Raw genomic sequence first — 27817 nt, forward strand, 5'->3', positions numbered from 1 at the left:
GGCTATGGAACAAAAACTAATTTCCTACAGTTCAGCTACTCTTCAGTGCAGAGGGGAGATCTATTGAGAGTATAGAGTTTCCACAGCATATGTGCACTGCACACATTCACACACACACTTTCTAGTAATACTCTCACATTTCCTTCTTTCACTGCACTTTTCTTTCCTTCTTATGTATATGCTGCCCTGCTCCTTTGGGCTGTTCAGTGACTGTTATTCCTTCTTCCCTTCTCCTCACCCTTCCCCAACATTTTCTCTCTCCTACCCATCATCTTGAATACTTTTTTATTCTCTCATTTGCCCCAACAGTGCCTCTCTTCTTGGTCCTCCTCCACTTTCCCTAATCCGAATTTCACACTCTTTTAGGTTTCTCATTAGTGTTTTAATCTGTCCCTGTTCCCATTCCATTTCAGCACCATAAGGAGAGAAAGAGGAGAAAGATGGACCTGGTACAAGTATTTATCAAATACTATTTTTCCCCAGATTCCTTCTTCATTCAGTGCACACGATAGGCATTGCTCACTGAATGAGTAGCTATTCATTATTTTCTTCTTGCTTTCAGGGTTTAAAATGTGTCACCAGGATTTATGTACCGCACACTATTCAAACTCTGTCCTGAAGACAGAATTAGTATTTTTCTCATGGGCTTTCCTACAGAACTCATCACTGCAGTATCTGACTGCTTCAAATACATGGATTAATTTGTTTTTATCTTTAATGAATGGAGATATTATCATCCCTGTTTACAGAGGAGGAACTGAGACGGAGCATTTAAAGGCTAAAACTGCTTATTAGTTTTGTGTGTCCTATATGAGATGCAATGGGCCTGATTTTTCAGATAATTTGGCATTGTATAGTGCTGTACACATTCAAAGCACAGCTCTCAGTGACTTCCATGGCAGCTGGGAATACTCAGCATTTCTGCCAATAAAACCTCTGCGTTTCAAGTTGGGCATGCAGAAAATAAGGAAAACACAATCTGTAGCCAAATGTGTAAAGTTAAACAACTGGTCTACCATTGGAAAGGAAACTGGAATCCAGTTTTTCAAGATTGTATTATACATATGCACAAATAGCTGCTTGCATGTTCCTGGGATACCGGAGGTTACAGTACTTTCAAAAATGGCATGACCCGCCCCACTCCCTAGCATCAGAGGGCATGTGAGCTTGTGCTGCATGAAAAATGCCCCTGCTAGTGTGATCCCGCATGCACAGTGCACATGAGGTTGTGCCACATGGAGGGTGCCATCTAACTGCATGCTACTCTGTCCCACTTGTGTGATCTCAAACATACAGTGAGTGAGGTGGTTACACTACATGGTGGGCACCAGGTTTAAGTGTGTATCTCCTTCCCAGTGTTACCTCACACACATGGTGCATTCAAGGTCATACCAGACAGGGTAGAGCAGCATGTTCTTAAAAAGGGCATCCCCTATGCAATACCAGACAAAACCACATCCTGTTTTGTCCCAGTGCTGGACGCAAGACAAATCACCCCAAAAGAGAACTGGTTCAAAGCTGGCAAGTGGTCTTCCTACATGAAAGGAAGCTACTAAAGTTAACCCCGTAAAGCCCCTACATGTAGACAATCCCTGGTTTAAGTTTTCTTGTGAACAGCTGAAAAATATTAACTACACGTTTCTGCCAAGGAGAAGGAAATGATTCTGTTTCCATTCACTAAATCAGAGGCCTTTTCACAGGCAGCCTAGAACATTTGTAGGCATAGAATAGAAGTGCTATTTGCTGACCGTAAAATAACTGCACAGATTTATTCCTCTGGAATCTACAGTACAGTTTTATTAACAAGCAGACAAATAAGCAAGAGCCACACAGTCTTACAAAATCCGAGGATGTTACACATACACCAAAATGAGCAGAAATGGAATTCCAGTTTGAATGGGATACAGGCTTGCCGGCATATTAAACTATGTTCCAGCTCATTATCTAACTGCTCTAATTACTTCTTGCTTTAGCTAAAAAGAGTAAAACACTGTCATCTAATTACATTGCAACCCCCTCCCCCAGGTGTGATGTGAAGTAATTTACAGGAGTGGAGGCAAAAGGGAGGAAAGCAAGACAGTGAAGAAGAGCTAAGGCTGCTTCTCTGGAAAGCTGGCTGTAAAACTAGTTTATCAAGGATAGGTCAAAAGTGGAACCTCACATCTGGATCTCTTTGTGCTGCAGAGGGGATTTTCAACTTAAATCTAAGAAGCTGGACTCACCTCAAGGGCTCTGGTTCCTGTTGGATTCCTAATTCCACACTTGGGGGTTCAGATGCAGATCTTTGTATACACATTTGGACAGGATCTGCACAACAGTACTGATCTGTGCTACAGAAATTCTACAGCACTGAATGGAATGATAGTCAGGGATAGATACCACTCATAATACATTCCAATGTTATTTTCATCAGTAAGGTTCTCACCTACTTGAAAATAAGACCATAGTTTCTTTGTGGATTTAGATTTTTGTCTTCAAATCAATAGTGTTGTTTTAAAAAAAAACGGGATTGCTTAAAGTTGCTATTTGAATAAGTTGGTGGCTATTGTGCAATAGTAATGCTGAAGTAACTGAACTCAGTTCAGTGAAAAATAAAATTTTAATTCTTGTACTACATAGAACTCTTAAAGTAAGGAAAAGTGGTATTTTGGACTGATTAGACTGACCAGTCTGAGAACATTCTCTTCCACTGACATTTAGTCTTTTGTTAGAGTTCTGATATTTCGTTTGGCACTACCTCATTTCCCTGATTTTGCAAAGTTTAATTTCGCAGTCACTCAATGTATTTTCTCCATAATTCTGGGAGCTCATCCACCTATTTATGGAGCAGATAAACAATTCACGATTTTGGCAAGCAACTCATATCCTAATCAATTGTACTTATGAGAAGCAGCACATTCATAGGCTCTAGAAATGGGAAAGATATGTCCTGTCCTCCAGTCCAACTCCTGGCCAAAGCAGATTTCAGTACTGCCAGCCACAGGAGCTTTAAAAGCATGAGTCACATCCCTCATGTGACTGGCCCAAGAACAAGACATAAAGAAGAAAAGTTAATATCAGCTTCTGGTTTATCTTTTGATTTTTGAACAGCCTCTGCCCATCGTTGGGGGGATGTGAAATAACACTGCTGCAATTCTCCCATATATGTATCATAATATGATTTTGGCTCTCACTGAAACAACCCAGCTGAGCTCAAATTGGCAAGTATGTGATCACCAAAGGCTTTGGGGTCCCAATAATATCCCCAGCAACAAAGTCTGAAAATCCAGCCAGGGTGTCCTAAGGCCCCACCTAGAGATTAATTCAGGTGGTGCCACTGCTCTATCTGCAAGGAGGCATGTCAAAAACTGCCCAACAGTACAAAGCTCATGGAATCCCTGTCACTGCAGGTGTCTAAGAACCAGTTAGATAAACAGCTGTCAGAGATGGCCTAAGTGCACTTGATCCTGGACTAGATGATCTCATGAGGTCCTATCCAGCCCTACATTTCCATGATTCTAGCTTCCCCCCAAACCTCCAAGATCAAAGTAATTCTATGTTCTCTCCGTCTCCCCAGCTCCCAGCCCTGCAATTAATTATACACTGGAATGCTATGTGGCGTGGCCCAGGTGGTGCTGACGGCTGGCTGGGGGGAGGCTGGCCCTTAGCTCTGCCCCTTCTGGGGTCCAGATCTCAGGCCCCCTCCACATTGCCTGGGGGCCAGCGAAGTCTGTCGCCAGCCCTGCAAATACGTAATTCTAGGGAACTGCAAAAGCTTTGCAAGGCACATCAAGCTTGAACCTACACTGCAGGCTCTTCAGGGCAATTACTGTTCCTTCTTTTCTGTTTGGAAAGTATTTATCACATAAGGGCTACGTCTACACGTGAAGCCTACATCGAAGTAGCCTATTTCGATGTGGCGACATTGAAATAGGCTATTTCGATGAATAACGTCTACACGTCCTCCAGGGCTGGCAACGTCGATGTTCAACATCGACGTTGCGCAGCACCACATCGAAATAGGCGCAGCGAGGGAACGTCTACACGCCACAGTAGCACACATCGAAATAAGGGTGCCAGGCACAGCTGCAGACAGGGTCACAGGGCGGACTCAACAGCAAGCCGCTCCCTTAAAGGGCCCCTCCCAGACACACTTGCACTAAACAGCACAAGATACACAGAGCCGACAACGAGTTGCAGACCCTGTGCATGCAGCATGAATCCCCCGCTGCAGCAGCAGCAGCCAGAAGCCCTGGGCTAAGGGCTGCTGCACACAGTGACCATAGAGCCCCGCACGGGCTGGAGAGACAGCGTCTCTCAACCCCCCAGCTGATGGCTGCCATGGAGGACCCCACAATTTCAACGTTGCAGGACGCGGATCGTCTACACGGTCCCTACTTCGACGTTGAACGTCGAAGTAGGGCGCTATTCCAATCCCCTCATGAGGTTCGCGACTTCGACGTCTCGCCGCCTAATGTCGAAGTTAACTTCGAAATAGCGCCCGACGCGTGTAGCCGCGACGGGCGCTATTTCGAAGTTAGTGCCGCTACTTCAAAGTAGCGTGCACGTGTAGACACAGCTTTTGTGGCTATTATCAAAAATAAACCTATATGAATATTTCTGAGTGCTTTTCAGTTCCAACTAAATATTTTGCACAGCTTTTCTCCATCCTTCATTTTCTTTTCTCTCTTTCCTCCCTTCCCAATCTCCCTCTCCTCCATTCCTTAGCATAAAGCCCTTAAGCAGAGTGACTTGGAAAATAGCTTTTTCTAATATTTTACAGCCTCCAGTCACTTCTTCATGCCCTCTGTGCCAAATTCCCTCATTCAGGCTCTCTTCCACCATGTTCCAGCAGGGATCCTGCCCATAGACTTCCATTTCCTTCCATACACAAATGCTTCATTACCCATCACTGTTGGAAATGATTACCTTGCCCTGTTCTTTGCCTCTTTCTTCTTCCTTTCCCCTATTCACCCACAGCAAAGCACCAGAGTAACTACTAATATCTTTAGCTAGTGCCTCTCCTCCTAGAGCACCAAAGACAAAAATGAGCTCAAATAATTCTTCAATTCCCTACTCAGTTCAGTACGAAGCACTCCTTTTGCCATTTACATGGACCACAGGGACACAGATTCTGATGACCTACAGTTCTCCAGTTGTCCTCATTTGTTTCAGCTGTTCTCCACTATGTATGAATGTCACGTGTGCCCCCAACTGAGAACAGATGAGATATGTAAGAGACTAAGCATAAGTTTCCTGAGCAACGACAGGGAGGGGCTAATGTGCAGAAGCACAACTAGTGCTACTTTTAATCCTGTTTCTGTACAGTTTGTGATCATTTTCTCCTCTTTGCTTCCTCCTCCTACTCACATAAACAGAGATGTAAAAGGTTAGCAGGTCAGTATTAGAGTTACTGGAATGCTTACTGGTTAACCAGTTACATGGACCTTGCTCAGAACCTGGCAGCCCAAAGCAGTGCTTTTTTTGTGCTGGTGCTGAGTATTGGCACCTCAGCAGCCTCAGCCATGAGACTGGCTGAGGGGTCAGGGTGCGGGGACTGCAGGAAGCCGGCTGAGTACTAGCACCCTTTTTTTTTTTTTTTAAAAAAAAAACAAAAAGGGCACTGGCCAAAGGGAACCCAATCCTGGCTGCTTCGTGCCAGCTGGCTGGTGAGATCTGGGCCACAGTGAGGTGGTCAACCAGTTGGGCCCCAGCTGCAGCAGACAGGCCACAGCCATACCAGCAGAAGGCTCCAACATGCCTGGCTGGTGGGACTCTAGCCCCAGAGCTCCAGTGGGACCCCAGGCCCAGTATTTACTGTTAAATGATATTTAAATACCTTGTAACAAACCATAACAAAAACATACACATAAAATAGTGGGTGCACACAAGTGTGTACAGGGGGATTCTTAATTTTTGTTTTTTCTCGCAGGCCTGAAAATTCTTTGTAGCCTACTTCTCAGCCTTCTTATGGCATCATACTGAGGACATGGAAATAATTATAGTTGAGAAGGGCCAGATTTAAAAAGAAAATAGCTTTTGGAAGAATTGTGTGGAAAATTCAACATAAAACAATATAAGTTTAATGAGTTTTTACTGTTCACTCAGGATACCGTATCAAAATATTTTAAAGGTGTATAACAATCTGCTTTTAAAATGTGAATTTCTGACTCTGTATAGTAATGCAAGTTTTCTATACATTGTAAGCTGCCAATCATCTCAACATTAATCACTAAAAGCATGCCTTGCAACAAGTCACTTTCATCCAGAGGGAACACATTCTCACATTTCAGAAGCTGACCTTTCCCACTGCCATAAATTCCTTTGGAAACAATATCATGAGCTAGTGCGACATAGCTTGCAAATAAATAAAGTGCAAGCTACATCACAAGAGCTGAGCCAGTACATTTGTACCACTACTTTTCCAAAACCTAAATATTCAGGGCCTCAGGGCTTTCACAACAATTTTCTCCACTCTTTGCCGGCAAGACCTTCTTTCTGCTTATCCGCACTTTCTTGTAAAGTGAAGCAGCTTCTCAGAGTCCCCTGAAAAATGTTACTGACAGTATTTTCACAATGATTTTAAAGTTTTTTTCAAATGGTAAACTGAAGTGCTAACATAGAAGCCAGGAATGCTACACTTTTGGATGTTTCATGTTGTTTTTTGGCCTGTCCTCCTGTATGAACGTGGACTTTTTAATTTTAGAGTGTGACTTATTTTCAAAACAAACGGTGTTCCACACATACACAGTCCATAACAGTAGTTTGGTGGTTGTGTTTTTTAAACAAGCAGTTTTGAATAGAGAATGCACAAGAATAAAACTTTTTGGATTTTGGTACATGATTTTTAGGACAGGTTGCACCTTTCAAATCCAGTACAGTACTGTGGTCTGGTAGGACTGCTGATGTTCCAGGATGAGAGCGTACCAAGCTGCTGCAGGAGCAGCCGTAGAGCTGGGAGCTGAGCCCCACCCCACCTGCCCCATGGTATTGTAGGGGCCAGGAGCTGGAGCTGCTGACTGCCCCACGGCAGCATGGAGGCAGGAGCTGCAGCTCCCTGGCAGCCTCTGGGAGGCTGGACTGGGGCTGTAGTCCCAGGGAAGGGTGGCTGGGGCTGCAGCAGCCCTGGAGGGTGGAGCTGTCTGGGTGCAGATGCCCTGGACTTCCCCTCGTCTGGCAAATTCTCTTGTGTGGGACCTATCAGGACCCAAGTGTGCTGGATAAGGCAGGTGAAACCTGCATTGCTTTTTAATCAAATGTTCATTTAGTGAATTATTACCCCTATTTAAAGAATGCTAGCTAGAGAAATACCACTATATCAGAGACACATTAGCTGTGTCTACACGTGCACGCTACTTTGAAGTAGTGGCACTAACTTCGAAATAGCGCCCGTCGCGGCTACACGCGTCGGGCGCTATTTCGAAGTTAACTTCGATGTTAGGCGGCGAGACATCGAAGTCGCTAACCTCATGAGGGGATCGGAATAGCGCCCTACTTCGACGTTCAACATCGAAGTAGGGACCTAGTAGACGATCCGCATCCCGCAACGTCGAAATTGCCGGGTCCTCCATGGCGGCCATCAGCTGGGGGGTTGAGAGATGCTCTCTCTCCAGCCCTTGCGGGGCTCTATGGTCACCGTGGGCAGCAGCCCTTAGCCCAGGGCTTCTGGCTGCTGCTGCGGCAGCTGGGGATCCATGCTGCAGGCACAGGGTCTGCAACCAGTTGTCGGCTCTGTGTATCTTGTGTTGTTTAGTGCAACTGTGTCTGGGAGGGGCCCTTTAAGGGAGCGGCTTGCTGTTGAGTCCACCTTGTGACCCTGTCTGCAGTTGTGCCTGGCACCCTTATTTCGATGTGTGCTACTTTGGCGCGTAGACGTACCCTCGCAGCGCCTATTTCGATGTGGTGCCGCGCAACGTCGAAGTTGAACATCAATGTTGCCAGCCCTGGAGGACGTGTAGACGTTATTCATTGAAATAGCCTATTTCGATGTTGCTACATCGAAATAAGCTATTTCGATGTTGGCTTCACGTGTAGACGTAGCCGTTATGGACAGAATTGGGACAGCCTTCTGGAAAAAAATGGACAAGAACATAACTTGCTATTCTTGTATCACTACAAGAATAATGCCCTCCCACTGCCACAGTGGATACTGTATTGGTCGCTATCTGCTAGAAAGAGGACAATGCTGTTTGATGCATAACTTAAAAATAAGCGGTAAACTCTAAACACAACCATTTGACATTATCACTGTTTCAAATCCAGACCAGGTAAGTAGTGATCAAAAGCTGTTACCATCCGATAATGTTCAGTGGTCCACTTTTCTAGTTTGTTGGTCTCAGTCCAGCCCTTACTAAATACAGGGACCATAATATAACCACCACAACTGGCACTCATGGGAAACTTGTTAGCAGGCCAGCAGAAACATTTAGGATTGAATGGGAATGGAGACCACACTGCCCTCTAACTCCTACATTTGGTGTATTATGTCAGGCAGGTGTCACAATGGCAAGTCATGTGGAAAGCCTCCTGGCCCCTGTCTTTGTGGTCCTGTCTGTGGACAGATTAACTTAATCCAGGTTCTTAATCTGACACCTCTTGTGAGCAAAAAAAAACTAACCACACAACATACTCATACACACACACGTGTAAAAGCTAGATGGGATAGAATATATTTTTGAATAACCCTGTGTTGCTTGACGGTTTAGAGTGAATGAATCACAAATGTAGTAATCACTTGCATGCATCGTATTTCTTCTATTCATGTTATTAAGGGAAAAGGGTATAACCAAGGGATAAATCATTATGTCTTTAGTTGCAAAATATAATTCAACACAGACATGCAAATTTGACTCACAGCTGGTTTTACTGGACAGAGTCCAACTACATTTTTTGCCCACTCTCCCGTCCTCCCTCCCTCCCTCCCTCCGTGTGTGTGTGTGTGTGTGTGTGTGTGTTTTTCAGCCCCCAGTTTCAGGAAACTTAAAGCAGTTTAAGTTCCAGTGCTACCTAAAAACAACTCTGGAAGAAATGTTCCCTGAATTAACATTTTCCTCCATTATATTCTTACCCTCAGAAACAGGCAGAACTTAATTTATATTCCTAAAAAACATGATTTTCACTACCTGACATGCAATTGCAAGACACGTTCAATTACCCAAATGTATTCATGCTATAGCTCCCAGAAACTGATACCATGTCATACAAAATACGTGTAGCCTTTAACAGAGCAGATATCTAAAAAACAAACTGTTTTCTCTGAAAAAAAATCCATGTTTTATTTTGTAGAATAAAAGATAGAAGCACTGGAGCATTTATACAGCTGTTAGCTGGTCTTCTCAATCTGAGTGCAGAGACTCCATACTGTATATTGGTTACACTATACTGTTCCTTGCCATAAGTGAAAGTAACATGTATTCTGCTGGGACGTTTTGCCTCGGTGTATTATAAATAATCTATTTCACTTTAGTTTCCTAAAAACAATATTACCCTAGCTGATAAAATTATCACTAGGCTGACTCTCAGCTATTTTAAAGATCATTTTGCAGCAACATTCACCAGGAATGGTGATGCTCTTTGTGCTTGTTAAAACTGCATAGGTCATGTAGGGAGCATAACAAACTGGGTATGCAACTGATTTTTATTAACTTACAAGCAAACAGACAAAACTCCCTATCCCAGAATGTATGTTGATTGACAATCATAAAAAAGCTATTCTGAACCCCCTAGGATACAACTTCCCTCCCCATCCAGTTCAACAAAAGTTTCTTGATAGGAAAATGATCAGCTCAGTATATTATCTGGAACTGTATCTGAGCTCATGTGGAAAAAAGGACAAAAGGGATTATTCTGTCCCAAATCATTCCCTACCCCCAAACACTTTATTTATAGATTCAGTAGAACAGGTGAGGTATGTTGTCTCATGCAGAGGCAGCAGAATGGAGCAGATATTTCTAGTGTAGTCAGGATATGATGAAATTCTACTGGAACCACAGTAGTAAGAGGCAGAGTCCCTCAAGAGTTCTACTCCTATACCTGCTTCAATGAGAGCAGCCTCTCGCCCAATGCGGAACTTGGGTAAATCACAGAACCAGTAATACCCACTGATCCACCACTATCGGGTGGAGATGTGGAATCCTTTGAACCTGAATTTGGGATCCTTGGCTGTTGCTCAAGCAAGCAGCCTACCTTTATGCCATCTCATGGGGGAATGTCCTACAGCAACCTGATAGGAAAGCAGGACTGTAAGTTTTCTGATCATGTCAGGCAGCCACTTGGGTGTGCCTAGAAAACTGCAAATGTAAACAAGCACTCCAGGAGAGAAAATGCCCCACTGATGATTGTGATTGTGCTTCATATTTTCTTAATGTTGATGCACTTGTTTCTCAAGACAAGGTTTCAAGAAATGCCACTGAGTATATATCAGCTGCTTTATAAGTAGTTCAGCGAGAACGTTGTGGTTGACGCAGCCCTCGATGCTGTCGAGCTCCTACCAGTAATGGACGAACTGGATCAAGAACCGACTGTGGATGAACTGAAGAGAGCCATTGACAGCATTGCAGGAGGAAAGGCCCCTGGTCAGGATGGTATACCACCAGAGGTAATCAAATGTGCTGCGGACACACTCCTGGAACCCCTACATGAGCTACTGTAACTGTGCTGGAAAGAGGGTGAGGTTCCACAGGATATGCACGACGCTAACATTGTAACATTGTATAAGAACAAAGGAGACAGAAGCGACTGCTACAACTACCGTGGAATCTCCCTCCTAAGCGTCACTGGTAAACTGTTCGCTCGCGTCATCCTTGGCAGAATCCAGAAGATTGCTGAGAGGGTGTATCCCAAATCGCAGTGCGGATTCCGCGCAGAGAGGTCTACCGTTGACATGCTCTTCTCTCTAAGGCAGCTGCAGGAGAAGTGCAGGGAGCAGAGAAAGCCACTCTACATAGCCTTCACCGACCTGACCAAGGCATTTGACTTGGTCAGCAGGGATGGTCTGTTCAAACTGCTCCACAAGATAGGCTGTCCTCCACGGTTACTCAAGATGATCCAGTCATTCCACAAAGACATGAGAGGAACCATCCATTATGACGGTGCATTATCGGATGCTTTCAGAATCAGGAGCGGTGTCAAACAAGGATGTGTGCTTGCTCCAACATTGTTCGGGATCTTCGCACTCCTCCTGAAGCATGCCTTTGGATCTTCAACAGAGGGCATCTTGCTGCACACAAGATCTGATGGGAAACTGTTTAACCTTGCAAGGCTGAAAGCTAAGTCTAAGGTGCGGGAAGTCCTCATCAGAGACATGCTGTTCGCAGACGATGCTGCTGTAGTGTCTCACACAGAAGACCAGCTTCAAAAACTGCTGGATCAGTTCTCCAAAGCGTGCAAGGACTTTGGGTTTACCATCAGCCTAAAGAAGACAAACGTACTCGGTCAGGATGTTGCTGAATCCCCATCAATCAGCATTGACAACTATACGTTAGAGGTCGTCCACGAGTTCGTTTACCTCGGGTCCACCATCACTGACACCCTGTCATTGGACACTGAGCTAAATAGGAGGATTGGAAAAGCAGCCACAACTCTGTCCAGACTCAGCAAGAGAGTGTGGAATAACAACAAGCTGTACACTCACACCAAAATGCAAGTCTACAGAGCCTGCATCCTCAGCACCCTGCTTTATGGCAGCGAGACTTGGACCCTGTATGCCCGCCAGGAAAAGAGGCTGAACGTCTTCCACTTGCGCTGCCTCAGGCGCATCCTTGGAATATCATGGAAGGACAGAGTGACCAACACCGCCGTCCTCGAGCAAGCTGGAATCCCAACCGTGCACACCCTCCTCAGGCAGCGTCGACTCCGCTGGCTTGGCCACGTCCACAGGATGAATGATGGAAGGATTCCAAAAGACATCCTGTATGGTGAGCGAGCCTCTGGCAAAAGACCTCCCAGACGCCCCCAGTTGCACTACAAAGATGTCTGCAAGAGAGACCTCAGAGAGGTAGACATCGAGCTGGACAACTGGGAAGAACTAGCAGATGACCGCAGCAGCTGGAGGCAGGAGTTACACAAGGGCCTTCAGAAGGGCGAGATGAAGATCAGACGGCTAGCAGAGGAGAAGTGAGCGCACAGAAAGCACAATAAGGACTTGCCAGACACCCACTACATCTGCAAGAGATGCAGCAAGGACTGTCACTCTCGTGTGGGTCTTCATAGTCACAATAGACGCTGTAAATGAAGTCCTCAATTGAAACTTTAAAGGGCGCGATCCATAGTCTATGCAGACTGAAGGATGCCTACTACATAAGTAGTTCAGCAGGCGAGATCCCCTTTGTGACATGAGAGATTGTTCTGTAATTATACAAGAACTGAGACAGCCTGGTCTGCAGCAACCCCCTTACCCTGGCCAAGTTCACTTTTAAAGGACTGAACAGCACTCTACCAGTCCATGTGTAGGTGGTAGGGAACAGATATTACATATGTGATACTACTAGCCCTCAAGAAAGCCTCAAATGCATCAGTGGGAAAGATACTGGCATAGTCAGAGACTAGTCTCAGGTAGTCAACATGTGCTAATCAAAAATGAAAATCCTCAATAGTTACAGAGGAGGCAGCTGCTCTGACTGGAATGACTTCCATCTGCCTAGAATGTGCATCCACCATAACAAGGAATGTTAACCCAGTGAAGGGATCAGCACAGTCAATCTATGGTCTGATCCAAAGCCTGTCTGGCCATTCCCATGCTAACAACATCAGTTCTGAAGGCAGCTCCCTTAACTTTTTGCCTGTGGTACAGGCTAGCACTAATTGCTTTCTCCCTCTGTCTAGGCTTGGTCACCAGATGTACCTTTTGGCCAGTTTTACATTCAGATCATCCCAGGCTGAGTTCCATGCAGTTCCTCCAGTATTAACTTTCCTATCTGGAAAGATATTATGATTCAAGATCCCCAGAGGAGAAATCTGCTTTGGAGATTTAATTCCTAATGCCTGTGAAAATAAGGACATATATCTGAAGATACCATCAACTTAGGCCATCAGTGGAGTACAAAATGAGAGACCTGGTATAGAACAGAGTCTCAGTCCAGTGACTGATCCGTTTAGCTGTTAGTGGAGCTTCTTCTACTCTGGTTAAAGCTAGCAACAATTCTCGAGATACAAGATTGTTTTCTGGTGCTCTACCCACTGTCAGTGAAATGAGGGCATACATATCAGTAATTTCTGATCCAGGCTTATAGATCAGCTCCTACTGGTCAGCTCTTAGCAATGATAGCCAATGCTTCAGACATGCAAAAGCCAAAACAGGAGTAGTTTGGGACTCTCTCAGAAGTCCTAAAAGCATTCCCAGAATCATAGAATCGTAGTGCTGGAAGGGCCCTCAGGAGGTCATCAAGTCCAGCTTCCTGTGTAAATCATCCCAGACAGGACTTTGTCAAGCCAGGACATAAAAACCTCTAAGGATGGAGATTCCACCACTTCTCTATGTAATGCATTCCAGTGCTTCACCACCCTTCTGCTGAAATAGTTTTTCCTAGTATCCAACCTATACCTCCTGAGCTGCGTCTACACGTGCACGCTACTTCGAAGTAGCGGCACCAACTTCGACGTTAGGCGGCGAGACGTCGAAGTCGCTAACCTCATGAGGAGATAGGAATAGCGCCCTACTTCGACGTTCAACGTCGAAGTAGGGACCGTGTAGACGATCCACGTCCTGCAACGTCGAAATTGCTGGGTCCTCCATGGCGGCCATCAGCTGGGGGGTTGAGAGATGCTCTCTCTCCAGCCCCTGCGGGGCTCTATGGTCACCGTGGGCAGCAGCCCTTAGCCCAGGGCTTCTGGCTGCTTCTGCGGCAGCTGGGGATCTATGCTGCAAGCACAGGGTCTGCAACCAGTTGTCAGCTCTGTGTATCTTGTGTTTTTTAGTGCAACTGTGTCTGGGAGGGGCCCTTTAAGGGAGCGGCTGGCTGTTGAGTCCTCCCTGTGACCCTGTCTGCAGCTGTGCCTGGCATCCCTATTTCGATGTGTGCTACTTTGACGTGTAGACGTTCCCTCGCAGCGCCTATTTCGATGTTGGGCTGAGCAACGTCGAAGTTGAACATCGACGTTGCCGGCCCTGGAGGACGTGTAGACGTTATTCATCGAAATAGACTATTTCGATGTCGCAACATCGAAATAAGCTATTTCGATGTTGGCTGCACGTGTAGACGTAGCCCTGTAGTGAGATGCTGTTACTGGTGTGGTGTCTGGAGGGCTGTACTGCTCCCTGCTGTGTTGATAACCTTTGGCTGCATGCGTATTTGCCCTCTCCAATGCCAGTTAGCTTGCACCACAGACTTCTGAGGGTCCCCAATAACCACAAATCAAGCGATGTATGAAGGAACTGGAACCAAGTTTACTGCCAATAGCGCATGGACTCCAACACCCTGTATGTCTCCATTATGACTCAGAAGTTTACACTGGTACATGCATACTCCATGACAATGGATTACACAGCCCTGATACATGGCTAGGACGTTCCGCTGTCCCCTTAACTGGCCAACACACCTCAACTGACAGATGATTTTATACCCAGGTACAAACAACTTACTTGTATATTACATATCCCAGGAGCCTCCCCTAATTTTAATATGTTGACACCCCTTGACGTAACTATATCTTACCCATTATCTTGTAGATGGTACAAGGTACCACCAAAACAACACTATCCATCATGTTGAATATTAACAGAGAGATAGCCGTGCTGGTCTATCTACTATCAAAACAAAAAACTGGCTACTGGACTGCTTTTTTATTCATCATGTTGCCATTCTGATCTGTACTTGGGCTGGAATGTCTTAGCGAGATGTACTCATTGTTTGAGGGGAGTATGTTAGATGTACCAATACCTCCCTGGAATGTGTTTATGTGCATCACTGAGTGCTTGGTACTTTGTCTTCGTTCCCTATCAGCCCTGCCTTGGTTGAATTCCTATGAGCGGAACCTGCTTAGCTGACAGCTTTTGCTTTAACCCTGTGTTGTTCAGGCTTTAGGCTTTTGCTGTATGTCAACAAAGTATTGCCTGTTACTCAGGCCTTTAGGCCTTATTGTCAGGCCCTGCCACTACTACACATCCTGCTCTGTAACTTTAGACCACTTGTCCTTGTTCTGCCCTCCATCACTACTGAGAACAGTCTCTCTCTAACCTCTTTAGAGCTCCCCTTCAGGAAGTTGAAGGCTGCTATCAAATCACCCCTCACTCTTCTCTTCTGCAAATAAGCCCAAATCCCTCAGCCTCACTCATAGGTCATGTGCACCAGCCCCTTAACCATTTTTGTTGCCCTCTGCTGGACCCTCTCCAATGCATCCACCATCCTTTCTATACTGCGGGGGGGACCGAAAAGTGGATGCAATACTCAAGATGTGGCCTCACCATTGGCAAACAGAGGGGAATAATAACTTCTCTAGATCTGTTGAAAATGCTCCTCCTAATGCACTCCAACATGTCGTTAGCCTTCTTGGCTACAAGGGCAAACTGTTGACTTGTTTCCATCTTCTCATCCACTGTAATCCCCAGGTCCTTTTCTGCTGTACTGCTACTTAGCCAGTTGGCCCCAAGCCTGTAACAGTGCTTGGAATTCTTGTCGTTGTTGAACCTCATCAGATTTCTTTTCTTCCAATCCTCCAATTTGCCTCGGTCACTCTGGACCTTAACCCTATTCTCCAACATATCTGCCTGTCCCCCTAGCTCAGTACCATCTGCAAATTTGCTGAGCGTGCAATCCATTCCCTCACCCAGGTCATTAATAAAAAATGTTGAAAAATACCAGCCCTAGAACTGATCCTTGGGGCACTCCCCTTGAAACTGACTGCCAACCTGACATAGAACTGTTGATCACCACCTGTTGGGCCCAATCATCTAGCCAGTTTTCTATTCACCTTACAGTCCATTTATCCAATCCATACTTTCTTAACTGGCAGGCAAGAATACTGTGAGAGACTGTATCAAAACCTTTGCTAAAGTCAAGGTATATCATGTCCACCACCTTCCCCATATCCACAGAGCCAATTACCTCATAATAGAAGCTAATCAGATTGGTCAGACACGACTTGCCCTTGGTGAATCCACATTGACTATTCCTTATCACTTTCCCCCTAACAAGTGCTTCACAATAGATTATTTGAGGATCCCCTCGTGATTTTTCTGGGGACTGAGGTAAGGCTGACCAGTCCATAGTTCCGTGGATTGACCTTCTTTCCTTATTTAAAGATGGATAGTGTATTTGCCTTTTTCCAATTATTCGGGACCTCTCCTAATCTCCACGAGTTTTTAAAGATAACGGCCAAAGGCTCTGATGTGACATTTGCCAATTCCCTCATTACCTTTGGATGCATTAAATCTGGACCCATGGATTTGTGTATGTCTAGCTTTTCTAAATAGCTCTTAACCTGTTCTTTCCACACTGAGAGCTGCCCAGCTCCTTCCCATTCTGCATTGACTTGTGCCACTGTCTGGAAACTGACCTTGTCCATGAACACAGAGGCAAAAAAAGAGTCAAGTACTTTAGCTTTTCTGACATCATCTGCCACAAGGTTACCTCCCTCATCTAATAAGGGCCCCACACCTTCCCTGTTCACCAGCTTAACATGCCTGTAGGAGCCTTTCTTGTTACCCTTCACATTTCTTGCTAGCTGCAATTCCATTTGTGCTTTTGGCTTTCTGATGACTCTCCAGCATTCTCGAGCAATATATTTATACTCCTCGTTGGTCATCCATCCAAATTTCCACTTCTTATACACATCCTCTCTCTGTTTAAGCTTGCCAGGAATTTCCCTGGTAAGCCAAAGCTGGTTACCTACTATATTTGCTTTTCTTACTGTGCATCAGGATGGTTTGCTCATGTGCCTTCAATAAGGCTTCTTTAAAAAACTGCCATTTCTCCTGGACTCCTTTCCCCTTCACGCTGGCTTCCAAGGGGATCCTGACAATCAGTTCCCTGAGGGAGTCAAAGTCTGCTCCTCTGAAATCCACGGTCTGTACTTTACTGATCACCTTTCTTCCTTTTGTCAGGATCACGAAATCTACCATCTCACGATCACTGCAGCTCAGGTTGCCACCCACTTCTACCTCTCCTACTATTCTGTTTGTGAGCAGCAGGTCAAGCTGCGCATGGCTGCTGGCCCCTGTTGCCCATATAGATATTGATAGAAGTTCCTGACAGCAAAGACAATAGCCAGCCTTTCCTTATCTAACTAGGAATACTGTTATTCTGGCAACAACAAGCATGAGGCACAAGAGATTAGCCAGCCAGTCCCATCTCTTACTTAATGCAAATAAGTAACAAGAACAGGTTGCGCTAAAATGTACCAGAAGTTTGGCTGACCTTAAAAACTCTTTTCTGTCTTTGATAGCGACCTCTGCTTTTTACCCCAGAGCCACATTACCCTTTATATAGCATGAACAAGTGCAAGCCACATTGATTGATTTGCTAAGAATCAACAGAAAGAGTTTAAAAGACAAAGCTATGGTGTGAGCTCACTCAAATTTTCTGGAATCAGAACTTCTTTGATGGCTTTAACTTTCTCTTCCAGCATTTGCGGTCCTTTTCCAGTAATACCATTTCCTAAATAAACCACCTCTTTGGTCATGAATATATGCCTTGAGCATTTGAGTTGCAACCCAGCTTCTTTTAACCTTTGTAGAACTTCATATGAGCTGTGTACATGCTCCACTTCTGTCTTTCCTGTCAGAAGAACATCATTTACGTACCATGACATGGTGCAATCCAGCCAATAACCTTTCCATCACTCTTTGAACGATGGCACAAATAGGAAATCCCAAAAGTATACCCACAGAATCCTTTATGTATATTGACAGTTAGAGCCTGACACAGGTAATTTATATCAGGAAAAAATGATCCACAGATATCTGCATCCACAGCCATAGATACTGATATCCACAGATATAAAATCAATAGCCACAGATTTGCAGGGCTCTATTGACAGTGACCACATTCTGCAAGTTTTCATGCAGGAATGTTGTAATCATGCAAGATATCTAGCTTGGTAAGGCACTTCTGTGTGATGAAAGGGTACTGGGCCAAGCAGGTGGCCTGGTTTGTAGCTTGTTTGTTTGTTTGCAGCATAGACATATGAAGCGATCAGCTTACACTACTGTCACTTCCAGGAGTCGCGACCAGTAGTTGGAAAAGACACGGACCAGTCAAGTTACCCCGCTGGGACCCAAAAGGTCGGTCGCTACCGGGAGGGGGCGTCACAGCCCTCCCTCTATCCTAAGGACCTTGTTGCAGACCCCACAACAAACCCAGACACTTGAGAGCGTGCTACCCCAGGGAACACCGCTGGAGCTATGGACTCGCTGTGAACCCACCCAGCAGGCAGAAGCTGTCAGAGAAGACTGAGGCCCAGACAGGTAACAAACTAACAAATTGTTTTATTAGTCATATAACAAGGTTAAACAAAAAACAAATAATAACAAAGGTAACAAAGTAACTTATGCAATATGTAGCAGTGTTTACTTTAACTTACTATTATATTATTATATATTATACTATTATACCCTTATATTCATGCTGACTCTGTTGTGAGTTCCCCTCAAATGAATACTTTATTGTACCAGAAGGCAAGAATCTCATAATTAGTTTAATATAGATGGGTATGAGGACTAAGGTGATTAGTTTATAGGAAAAACGGGGTACCCGGTGTCCGTATCCCTTTAACGGTGCTACCGGATGGGAAAATTTCCACTGCTTGTGTTCTCTGCACAAGCTGGAGGATATCTCAGTAGTGGAGGGAATAGGTAGGTATACAGGAAATAAGAATAAGGGAGGCATTTGCCTTCACCTTGCTTTGTGTTATAGCTATTTAATATTAACTCTATTGTTATTAAATTAAAATACTAATAACTAGTTAAACTACTAACAGCTAAACAATAATGATTAAATGCACTGCCAGCCTGGGGAGTAGGCCCAGCCTCGAAAGGTCAGGCCCTCGGGTACTGCAGGATCCTTGTCAGACACCTGCACTGCAAGGGAGCCACCCCCTGCTCCCCCATTGGGGGTCCCGATACCCCAGGCGACAGCATCTGTGTTTGTCTGGATAAGTATATAAGTTTTACGTGTCCTAAAGATCAGTATGGTTGTCACGTCCGGTGAGTCGAGTCAAAGTTGGTGATATTGTCAAATCAGGTAAGCAGTGAAAATGGCGGCATGAACGGTGATGCTGCTGGTATGAAGGCAGCGCGAGTGCTGGTGTTGCAAGATGGCAGACCCTGGGTTGCACAGCCAGGTACACAGTACCCTGCTGTAAGGCAGGGCCAGTTCGCCACCTGGGTGCTTGGCCACAGGGTCCGCTTGCTGCTCCTAGATGCAAGCGTGGTGATGGAGCTGGCCTTGCTGGCGCCGCAGCAGCAGGTGAGGCCGCGAGTGATTTCACGGGAGCTCTTCACAAAGTCTTCGCGCAGTGGGCTAGCCTAAGGGTCCAGCAGACGCTGCTGAGGCAGCCACGCTCCCCTATATGGTCGCCACTGTTATGTCAGCAAGCTCCCAGGGCCACAGAATGCTCTGCAGCACCTGCTTATATAGAGAGTTCTCAGGCATGATTCATAACGTGATTTAAATATTCATGATTCTACCTGTGGTTCTCCACCAGGTCCTCTGGGGCTTAGAAGGTGCCAGAAACTCTCACCTCTGCCCAATCAGAGGCCTGGAATTTAAATCCTTGATCATGAATTATTCATGAGTTCAGGTTACCGGGGAAACCAACTGACCCAAAGTGACCGTTGGTGCTGCAGCCAAATGGCAGCCTATGACACTTTAGATTTCTCATGTGCCTGCACTGATTTTATATAGCCAAAGGCCTGTATCCCCTGGCCCCCGGGGAAGACTATGCCCAGGGGATGGTAAAAATCCCCAACACCAGGACAGCCCATTCAGAGAATTTCACTGAACAGATAGTCCCTGCAGTCTCTAAAGACCAACTTCTTCTACTTGGCTTGTAGATCATAAAGCAGATGGTAGAGCAGGCAAAACTCAGGACATGCAGTGGAATCTGCATGTATTCTTATCCTGAGATCCTGGAGTTCTCTCAGCTCCTCTCTAAATATGTGCCTGTTTTTCCAGCAGGTAATTGATTTATCTTGCATACCAAGGTCCCAGAAGTCTTTTGCAGCCAAGCTTCAAGGCAGAGATCCAGTTCCAGCCAAAAAAGGTTGTATTCTGCCCCATCTACTATGCAGACAGGGAGATGAGCTCTCCGGGGACCAGAGCTACCTCTCCTCAACTTCCATTCTCACCAGTTCCCAGTAAGGGCTTGAATAGAGCTCTCTCACTGGGCTCTACAAGAATTCTTTGCTGCACAGTTTCACTACAGAGGCCGCCTCTCAGGGTGTGGTTTGCTTTGAGTTCCCCCCTTTTGCAGGGCACCGTAAGGTTGTGGACAGATTCAATACAAATCTCAGCCTTCTTGTGACAGGGAATACTTGCCCTCCACTGGGGCAGAAGGAGTTAAGGCAGCGCACTTGGCAGTGGAAGCCATGCCCCTCAGCCCTGTTGGGCACGCTCCAATTGCTGCTGTAGTATAACATGGGAGCAGTCTAGCTCAGTCTGGGCTGACAACTGAGAAGAAAGGATGCACTTCACTGGCTTGAGCCAATGAGCAGCTGAGATCCCTGACCACATGATCAGGAGACACCCTCCCCACCCCCCGCCCTCCCAGGCTCAGGCAGGCACTAGGTATCTGTGGATGCCCCAGGGAGTTTGCTGCTGTTGCCCAAGGAGTCCACAGACTCCAGAGACACCCTGACTTCATATGTAGAAACTGTTGTAGGACATAACCAGGGAGGGACTAGCACATTTTGCAGCACATTCCTTGGTGACCTAGACGTGAAGCCATTGGCCACTACCAGGGCTCTTAGATGGAACTTGGCTGAGCAGGGAGAACCTGGATCCCTCTCCCTTGTTTGGTCCCTTTGGCAGGCACACGGCTGCTGGCAGGGGTGAGAGGAAAGGGAAAAGTTGCCCTGGGGACCTGCAGTTTAAAAGGGCCTGGGTGTCTGGGCTTTTTAAATTGCTGCCGGAACGCTGCGTGGCACAATAAGGGCAGTGGTGAGGACTGGCTGGGGGTGACACAGTTCAGGTGGCACTAAGGACTCACTCTCTCTAGACCCACCTCTTCCGCCTGAGACACCACCCCTTCCACAGGCCTAAAAGCCAAGCCCTCTCTCTCTCTCCCTCTCTCTCTCACTCACTCACACACACACACACACACACTCTCTTTGCCCAGTGCAATCTTTCGCCAGCCCTGCGTGGACTACCCATCACACCCCCTCCTCCTGACTTTGGCCATTCAACTGTGCTTTCCTGAAACTCAGAAGAGTCCTCAGTCTGGCCATTGAGTAACACAGCCCTGAGGCTGAGGGCAGCCATGTTGACTTTAACCATGGGGCTACCGTGCCTTTACCTCTCTTCCAGAGTGATGGGGTTTAGCTTCCCCATGCTACTTCTCCTGAAAGAGAGAAGAAGACCAAACTAAGCAGAGTTCTGACGGAAACGTAAGATGACTAGGAACCATGTTTTCCTGTCTCTCTCTTCCTTAGAGTCCCCTGAAATTCTTTTTAGTTTTAAATGTTTTTCATTTTGGTGGGAAGTGGGGGAGGAGGGAAATTTATATCTTTAAAATGTTGTTTTATTTCTTTATATTACATTGACATAGATTAAATAATTCAAAGATTGAATGTAAAAACAGGATATAAACTCAGTTTCTGTATATTACATCATTTTAGTACGCACTATTGATTTTATTCTATGCCTTGAGACACTCACCATCCCCATTATGGTTATGCACCCTACAATACTCCAGACAACTCCTTCAAATGTACCCAGTACTGCAGCCTTCAGATAATCCCCATTTCTCCATCCCACTCAGACAAACGAAACTCCACATATCAAATGCTCCCAACCCTTATTGCTTCTCTCGGCAGCCATCCCAGTTCCCACCTCTGTATCCCCAGAGTGCCACATCTCCTCTTATATTACTCCCCTTTGCCACTGAGCCTCACCCCCACCCCACAAGATTCCGTCAGTCCCAGGGACCTATCCTCTATATCCCTTACGTATTCTCTCTCCCTCATTGAACCTTGATCCTCCACTACTCCCGCTTCCTTGGGTGATCTGAGTTATGTGCAGAAGAGCAATGCAAGAGCAGGTTTTCAGGCCCAGCCTGCAGGACAGGAGCAGCAGGAGACTTCGCTGAGCGTGAGTGTTCATTTTATGTCATTTTGTATGATTTATCATTTTGTGGTGTTTTAAAAATGCAAAACACGTGGGGCTCCCTATTCATCCTGCAGCAATTCTTGTTATAATTGCCAGTTCCATGAGCCATCCTGCCTTCTTCCCCACAGTCTGCAAGGTCTTACATGACTACGTATCATAGCTTAAATACCAAGACAGATGTTCATATACATAACTAATAACACATTTTATAGCAATAGCAACTTCTCTGAAATTAGATCAGTGTAAATGTTTCACTGGCTATGTCTACACTAGCCCCAAACTTCGAAATGGCCATGCAAATGGCCATTTCGAAGTTTACTAATGAAGCGCTGAAATACATATTCAGCACCTCATTAGCATGCGGGCGGCTGCAGCACTTCGAAATTGATGCGGCTCGCCAACCGCGCAGCTCGTCCAGATGGGGCTCCTTTTCGAAAGGACCCCGCCTACTTCGATGTCCCCTTATTCCCATCTGCTCATAGGAATAAGGGGCCTTCGAAGTAGGCGGGGTCCTTTCGAAAAGGAGCCCCGTCTGGACGAGCCACGCGGCGGCGAGCTGCATCAATTTCGAAGTGCCACGGCCACCCGCATGCTGACAAAGCACTGAATATGTATTTCAGCGCTTCATTAGTAAACTTTGAAATGGCCATTTGCATGGCCATTTCGAAGTTTGGGGCTAGTGTAGACACGGCCACTATGTTTGTATATACACAACCACATGTAATCACACACACGTATATGCTGAATCAGCTTAGTAATACTAACTTGCTGTACATTTGTTGTGATTACTATATTGTAAGAAACTTTAAAGAAAAAGCACTAAGAAGAAAGTGATTCAGGAGTGAAGTGGTTTAATAGCTAGGAATTCAGGATAAATTTTCTTTTTTTTCTTTTTTTTCTTTGGGGGGGGGGGCAGGGGAAATTTAACCAATTTATTGTGGACCAATTTCCCCACAGTGAATTCCAATAACATTACTGCTACTCTGCTCTTGCAAGCAAAATTATTTCAAATCTTTAAAAGAAAAATTATTAAAAAGTGAGCATAATAAAATAAGCGGCCATAAAATAAACATAAAATACCCTGTGATGTACAAGAGAGACTGGGATGAACCAAAAAATGAGTTAAACACCATGGCCACATCTACACTACAGTGATCTTCTGAAAGATGATCTTCCAGTAGATCTCTTCTGGAAGAGTGGATCGAAAGAACAATCTGCTCTTTCAAAAGAGAGCTTCCATATAGTCCCAGCTCTTTCAAAATAATAAACCAGGGATTGAAAAAGCCGGCACCATGAGGACTGCTCTTTCAAAAAAAGGGCCCGTGGAATAGCTACACATGTTTTTTTTTCTGAAAGAATCTTTCAGAAAAAGATGTTCTTCCTGCTCTGGGAGCAGAAGATGACTTCTGGAAGAAGAGATGCGTTCTTTTGATGTCAGATTGAAAGAGCGCATTTGGTGTATAGACATTCAGCAGGATCTTTCAGAACAGCCTCATCTTTCGAAAAATCTTTCAAAAGAACTTGGTAGTGTAAAGGCGGCCTATGGGTCATTCCTTCTGAAATCCTCCTTAAACTCACTTTTTCTAGTAGACCTAACAAAGTATCCTGGATCAGCAGAAGAAAGTTTTTGTTTGACACATTTACAAGCCTTTTCTTATTATGGCATTTCATACTTACTATTTTACATTAAAGCTAGATATTTATCAACCTGTCAAAATGACAGAGACTAAAAACCAACCAAACATGTTTCACAAAGACTGACTCCTAATCATGATATTCTGTGAAATTGTAAACATAAAATAACCTTTATTAACAGCTAATGTTTCCAATGCAGTTAGCCTAAAAAAGCTTAATCCTTCAATGAATAAAAGAATATCTTCAACAAGCTAATACATCAGCAGAACATACAAGGATTCTAATAGTCTAAAAAATTCTCATTTTATTATGTGAGTTTTTTTGATTTTTTTTTAATATCAGTATTTGTATATTTTATTTTCTGTAAGAGCTGCCTGATACTGAAAGGATACATTCTTTACACAAATCAAATTATTTAAGTAAATAAATGTCCTCCTCCTTTGAAACGTCAGAGCAATTTTGTGGCCTATGCTTCTTCAGGAAACTCTGGTTCATGTGCCATTTTGGCATGTGCAAGATACAAATTACAGGGAACTTTTACAAGGCAATCATTCATTAACACTGGACATTCTCTGGTCTAGCCCAGGAATGTACACGACAACTTGAAATCTAAACCTTGGGTTCCTATATCACATTACAATAATTGAAACCCCCACCTAGAGTTCAATAGCTCTATGACCCATATAATATATAGTAATTTATTTCAGGGTTTTTCTAAATTCACTTAACAGTTTCTAGATTTCAAAAGAAGTCCTGTTTTCCTACCCCATACAAGTACAGACACTCTAAACATTTCACCTGGTATAAAATATTGGTGTTTCTTTGGTGTTCATAAATTAGACAAATTTTGGATAGCACAAATCACCAAAAAACAGTCCCAACAAGAAATGTGTCTATGGTCCACAGCCCAGGTGGTTCACTGGAGAATATCCACTTTGTCAAAACTCAGATGCTCCTTTCCCTTCTTCCACAACCAAACTCAACACTCACTTCTTCCTCATGTTCCCAAACATCTCTTCTAAGTGTCCACTCATATGTCTTTAGTTTAATGCTATCTGATGGACTCAGAAGGAATACATGGGGATGTGTGCATTGGGAGGTAATGAAGGATTTAGGTTGGAACTAAAGGCTGCCAAGTGGAACAGAACAGCAGAATAAAAAAACTGGTGTAGCTAATAGATCTAAGCAGTTCTATCATCTAAATTTAGTGAAATTCCATTAGTTTTCATGAGTTAAAGGAATAAATCTCTTTAATTTTGAAGTTTCAGAAGTGACGTATAGGCACAATATTATCATCATACATGGGAAGGAGGAGTTGAAGTTTGTAAATATATAGTTACTGGAACTCAAAAGAAAACAAATGGGCAACATTTCAGAATGAACAGTTAATTTTTTTTCAAAAATAAACATTGAAAAATCACACAGAAAAATGAGTTGTTCCCTGAAAAATTACTGTACCAAATCTGGAGTCTAAATTCACCAATAAAGCACAAAATATAAGATTTTAGTCCTATTTTAAGAGTTTCAAAATGCAACCTTAATTATAATGTCAATTCTTGTGGCTCTGCAGTATGGCATATTTGTAATTCATCCACTCAGTTACTTCAGACTGTGAGTAGTGGAACACAAACATGACTAATTCATGACCTCCAAAAAGCTGACCTGAACACTACCTTATGAAATGACATCCACGATCAGTGCAAATGTACTCGACAACTCTATATATTCCAGTCACTAGCTAAATGCTACTTTCCATCCTCCACAGTGTCTCAGCACAGCCAGGGAAATCTCTCAGCCACTAAAAGAAAACCAACATGATGAAAATGTAGGAATTATCTGACTGATTTAATAGGAGACCAAGGCAGCCAATTTTCAATAGCTGTTAATTAAATTTGACACAAATTCCCTGATCTCGGCCCACACAAACACAGCTGGAACTTGCTACAAAGTGCAGTGGTAAGATGGCTGTGACAGGACCTCACATAAACATCCATTCTCTAACCAGGCAAGATGGGTGTCACTCTCCAATGCAATAGTCCGACATTGCACATTTATTTGTAGAAAACACACACCAGTTAGAAATAAATTACATAGGTCTAGCACATTGGTAGCAAACTCCTTCTCCCAACAACAGACTCATAAGTCAAAATCTCTCATTCCTCTCTACAGATGGAAGACTTCCTTTTACTATAATTATCTCAGCCAGTATCTGACTAATAAGCCATGCCCTTGTAATTTTTGCGTGAGGGAGGTTTATTATGCCTCACTAAGTAAATTACCTTGTACGTTAGCACCATTTCTTCGGCTTGAAAATGCTGTTTGAAGATGTCTTTCCCTGGCAGAGGCACTGAAAAGCAGAGTTTGTCCAAACAGCAGTAGGAAGCATGGATTCATAATCTTCATTTTCGTGAAGAAAAAGCAAGATGGACAATCAGGGATGCAAAACTGTGACAAAGAAAAGAAATGAAATGAACTCTCTGATTAACCAAACCATATATGCTTATACTGTGCTCATGGAGCACCCCTCTTCCCTTTTCTACCACATACAAACACCCAGACGCTCTGGGTTGTAATGATTCTCATATCCATTAAAAACAGGTCTACATAGGTAAGTAATCTAGGCTAGTCGAAAACAGCTTGGTCTTTACGAGACTGTATAAATAGATGACCTTCACAGTTGACATTGCTAACAGATCTATACCTAGGTCATTCACAAGAAGCAAATTGATGTAAGTCTAGAAAAGGGACGTTCTCTTTGTAATTATGCCAATTATTATATGTAGGTTGGAAATAGCTAAAATAAAACAAAAATAAACACCTCACAATATTCAAAACCCTGAGCTGTCAGTGAATGGAGTGTATTCTCTAAAAATTGTCTCCTTAAACCATCTAGTGCTAGTAAACTCTCAAAAATATGCTTGTGAAAAGTCATCATGGATATAGCGGAAGGAAGACACACTCACATACATAACGAATTTCAGGAAAATAGATAGACTGGCTGAACTTTTCACACCTCACTTCTCCACTCCTTTTCCTGTTTACACAGGACTGGAAATTCCTGAATTTTAATTCTACAACTTCTGGTCCATGGCACATGTTTGAAGATCACAGAGTTCCACTTGTCTCTCGTCACACTTCCTGATGAGTCTTTCCATCATAGCCTCAGTCTGCCATGACCTTACTTGATGTCCTCTTCCTGATCATTCTTTCCCCATTCTTATCACTTGTCCAGCCTACTTCAAACAGGTACTGTCCCACCTACCTGTCACAGGCTGTGTCTACTCTACAAAATAACTTTCAAGTTGCTTACTTCGAAGTAGACCATCTAAACACAAAATGCACCCTCCCTTATTTCGAAATAGGCTTTCCCCTACTTCGAAGTTAAGCATCTACACACAATTAGCCCCTACTTCTAAGTAAGGGGCCAGGAAATGATGCAGACATGGGGTCGCATGGCAGACAAGCCCTTCTGGGCTCGCAGCCAGCCAGCCCGAACACTCCTACCCGGCACATGCTCAAGGCTGCCATGCTGTGGACAACAACAAAGCACATGCTGGGGAGAACAGCTGAGCAACATGCCAGTTCCCACCCTTCCCAAGGATGAGGTCCTCTCCATCCTGGCCAGCCTGCTGGCCATGCAGTTCACCCTGATCTTTTAGTGGCATGGCCAGGTTTCCCACATGGGACCCAGCCTGCAGACCCTGGCCACGGCTCTGCTGCCCCTTCCCTGGGTCCCCCCAATCCAGCGCCAGTGGGCCTTCACCACCACCAGCAAGTGGTGGGACCAGCTAGTGCTGGAGGACTGGGATGACAAGCAGTGGCTGAGGAACTTCATAATGACCCACCAGACATTCGAAGACTTCTGCCACTGGCTCACCCCAGTCCTCCAGCACCAGGACACATGGATGCGGCCAGTGCTCCCAGTGCAGAAGAGGGTGGCCATC

At 44.6% G+C, this 27817-nt stretch overlaps 1 protein-coding gene across 7 annotated transcripts in view; it reads right to left on the reverse strand.

The window, feature by feature from the left end:
• Window positions 1–27817, reverse strand: part of MATN2 (matrilin 2) — a 127646-nt gene that overhangs the window by 83425 nt on the left and 16404 nt on the right. For all 7 annotated transcript variants that reach the window (XM_074986893.1, XM_074986892.1, XM_074986898.1 and 4 more), the window contains exon 2: window positions 26153–26318. In XM_074986893.1, coding sequence (XP_074842994.1) covers window positions 26153–26276 — 124 coding nt within the window. In that variant the 5' untranslated portion in view covers window positions 26277–26318. The remainder of the gene's footprint in view (window positions 1–26152; window positions 26319–27817) is intronic.

This window comes from Carettochelys insculpta, chromosome 2 (assembly GCF_033958435.1).
Source record: "Carettochelys insculpta isolate YL-2023 chromosome 2, ASM3395843v1, whole genome shotgun sequence".
NCBI classification, from domain to species: Eukaryota; Metazoa; Chordata; order Testudines; family Carettochelyidae; genus Carettochelys; species Carettochelys insculpta.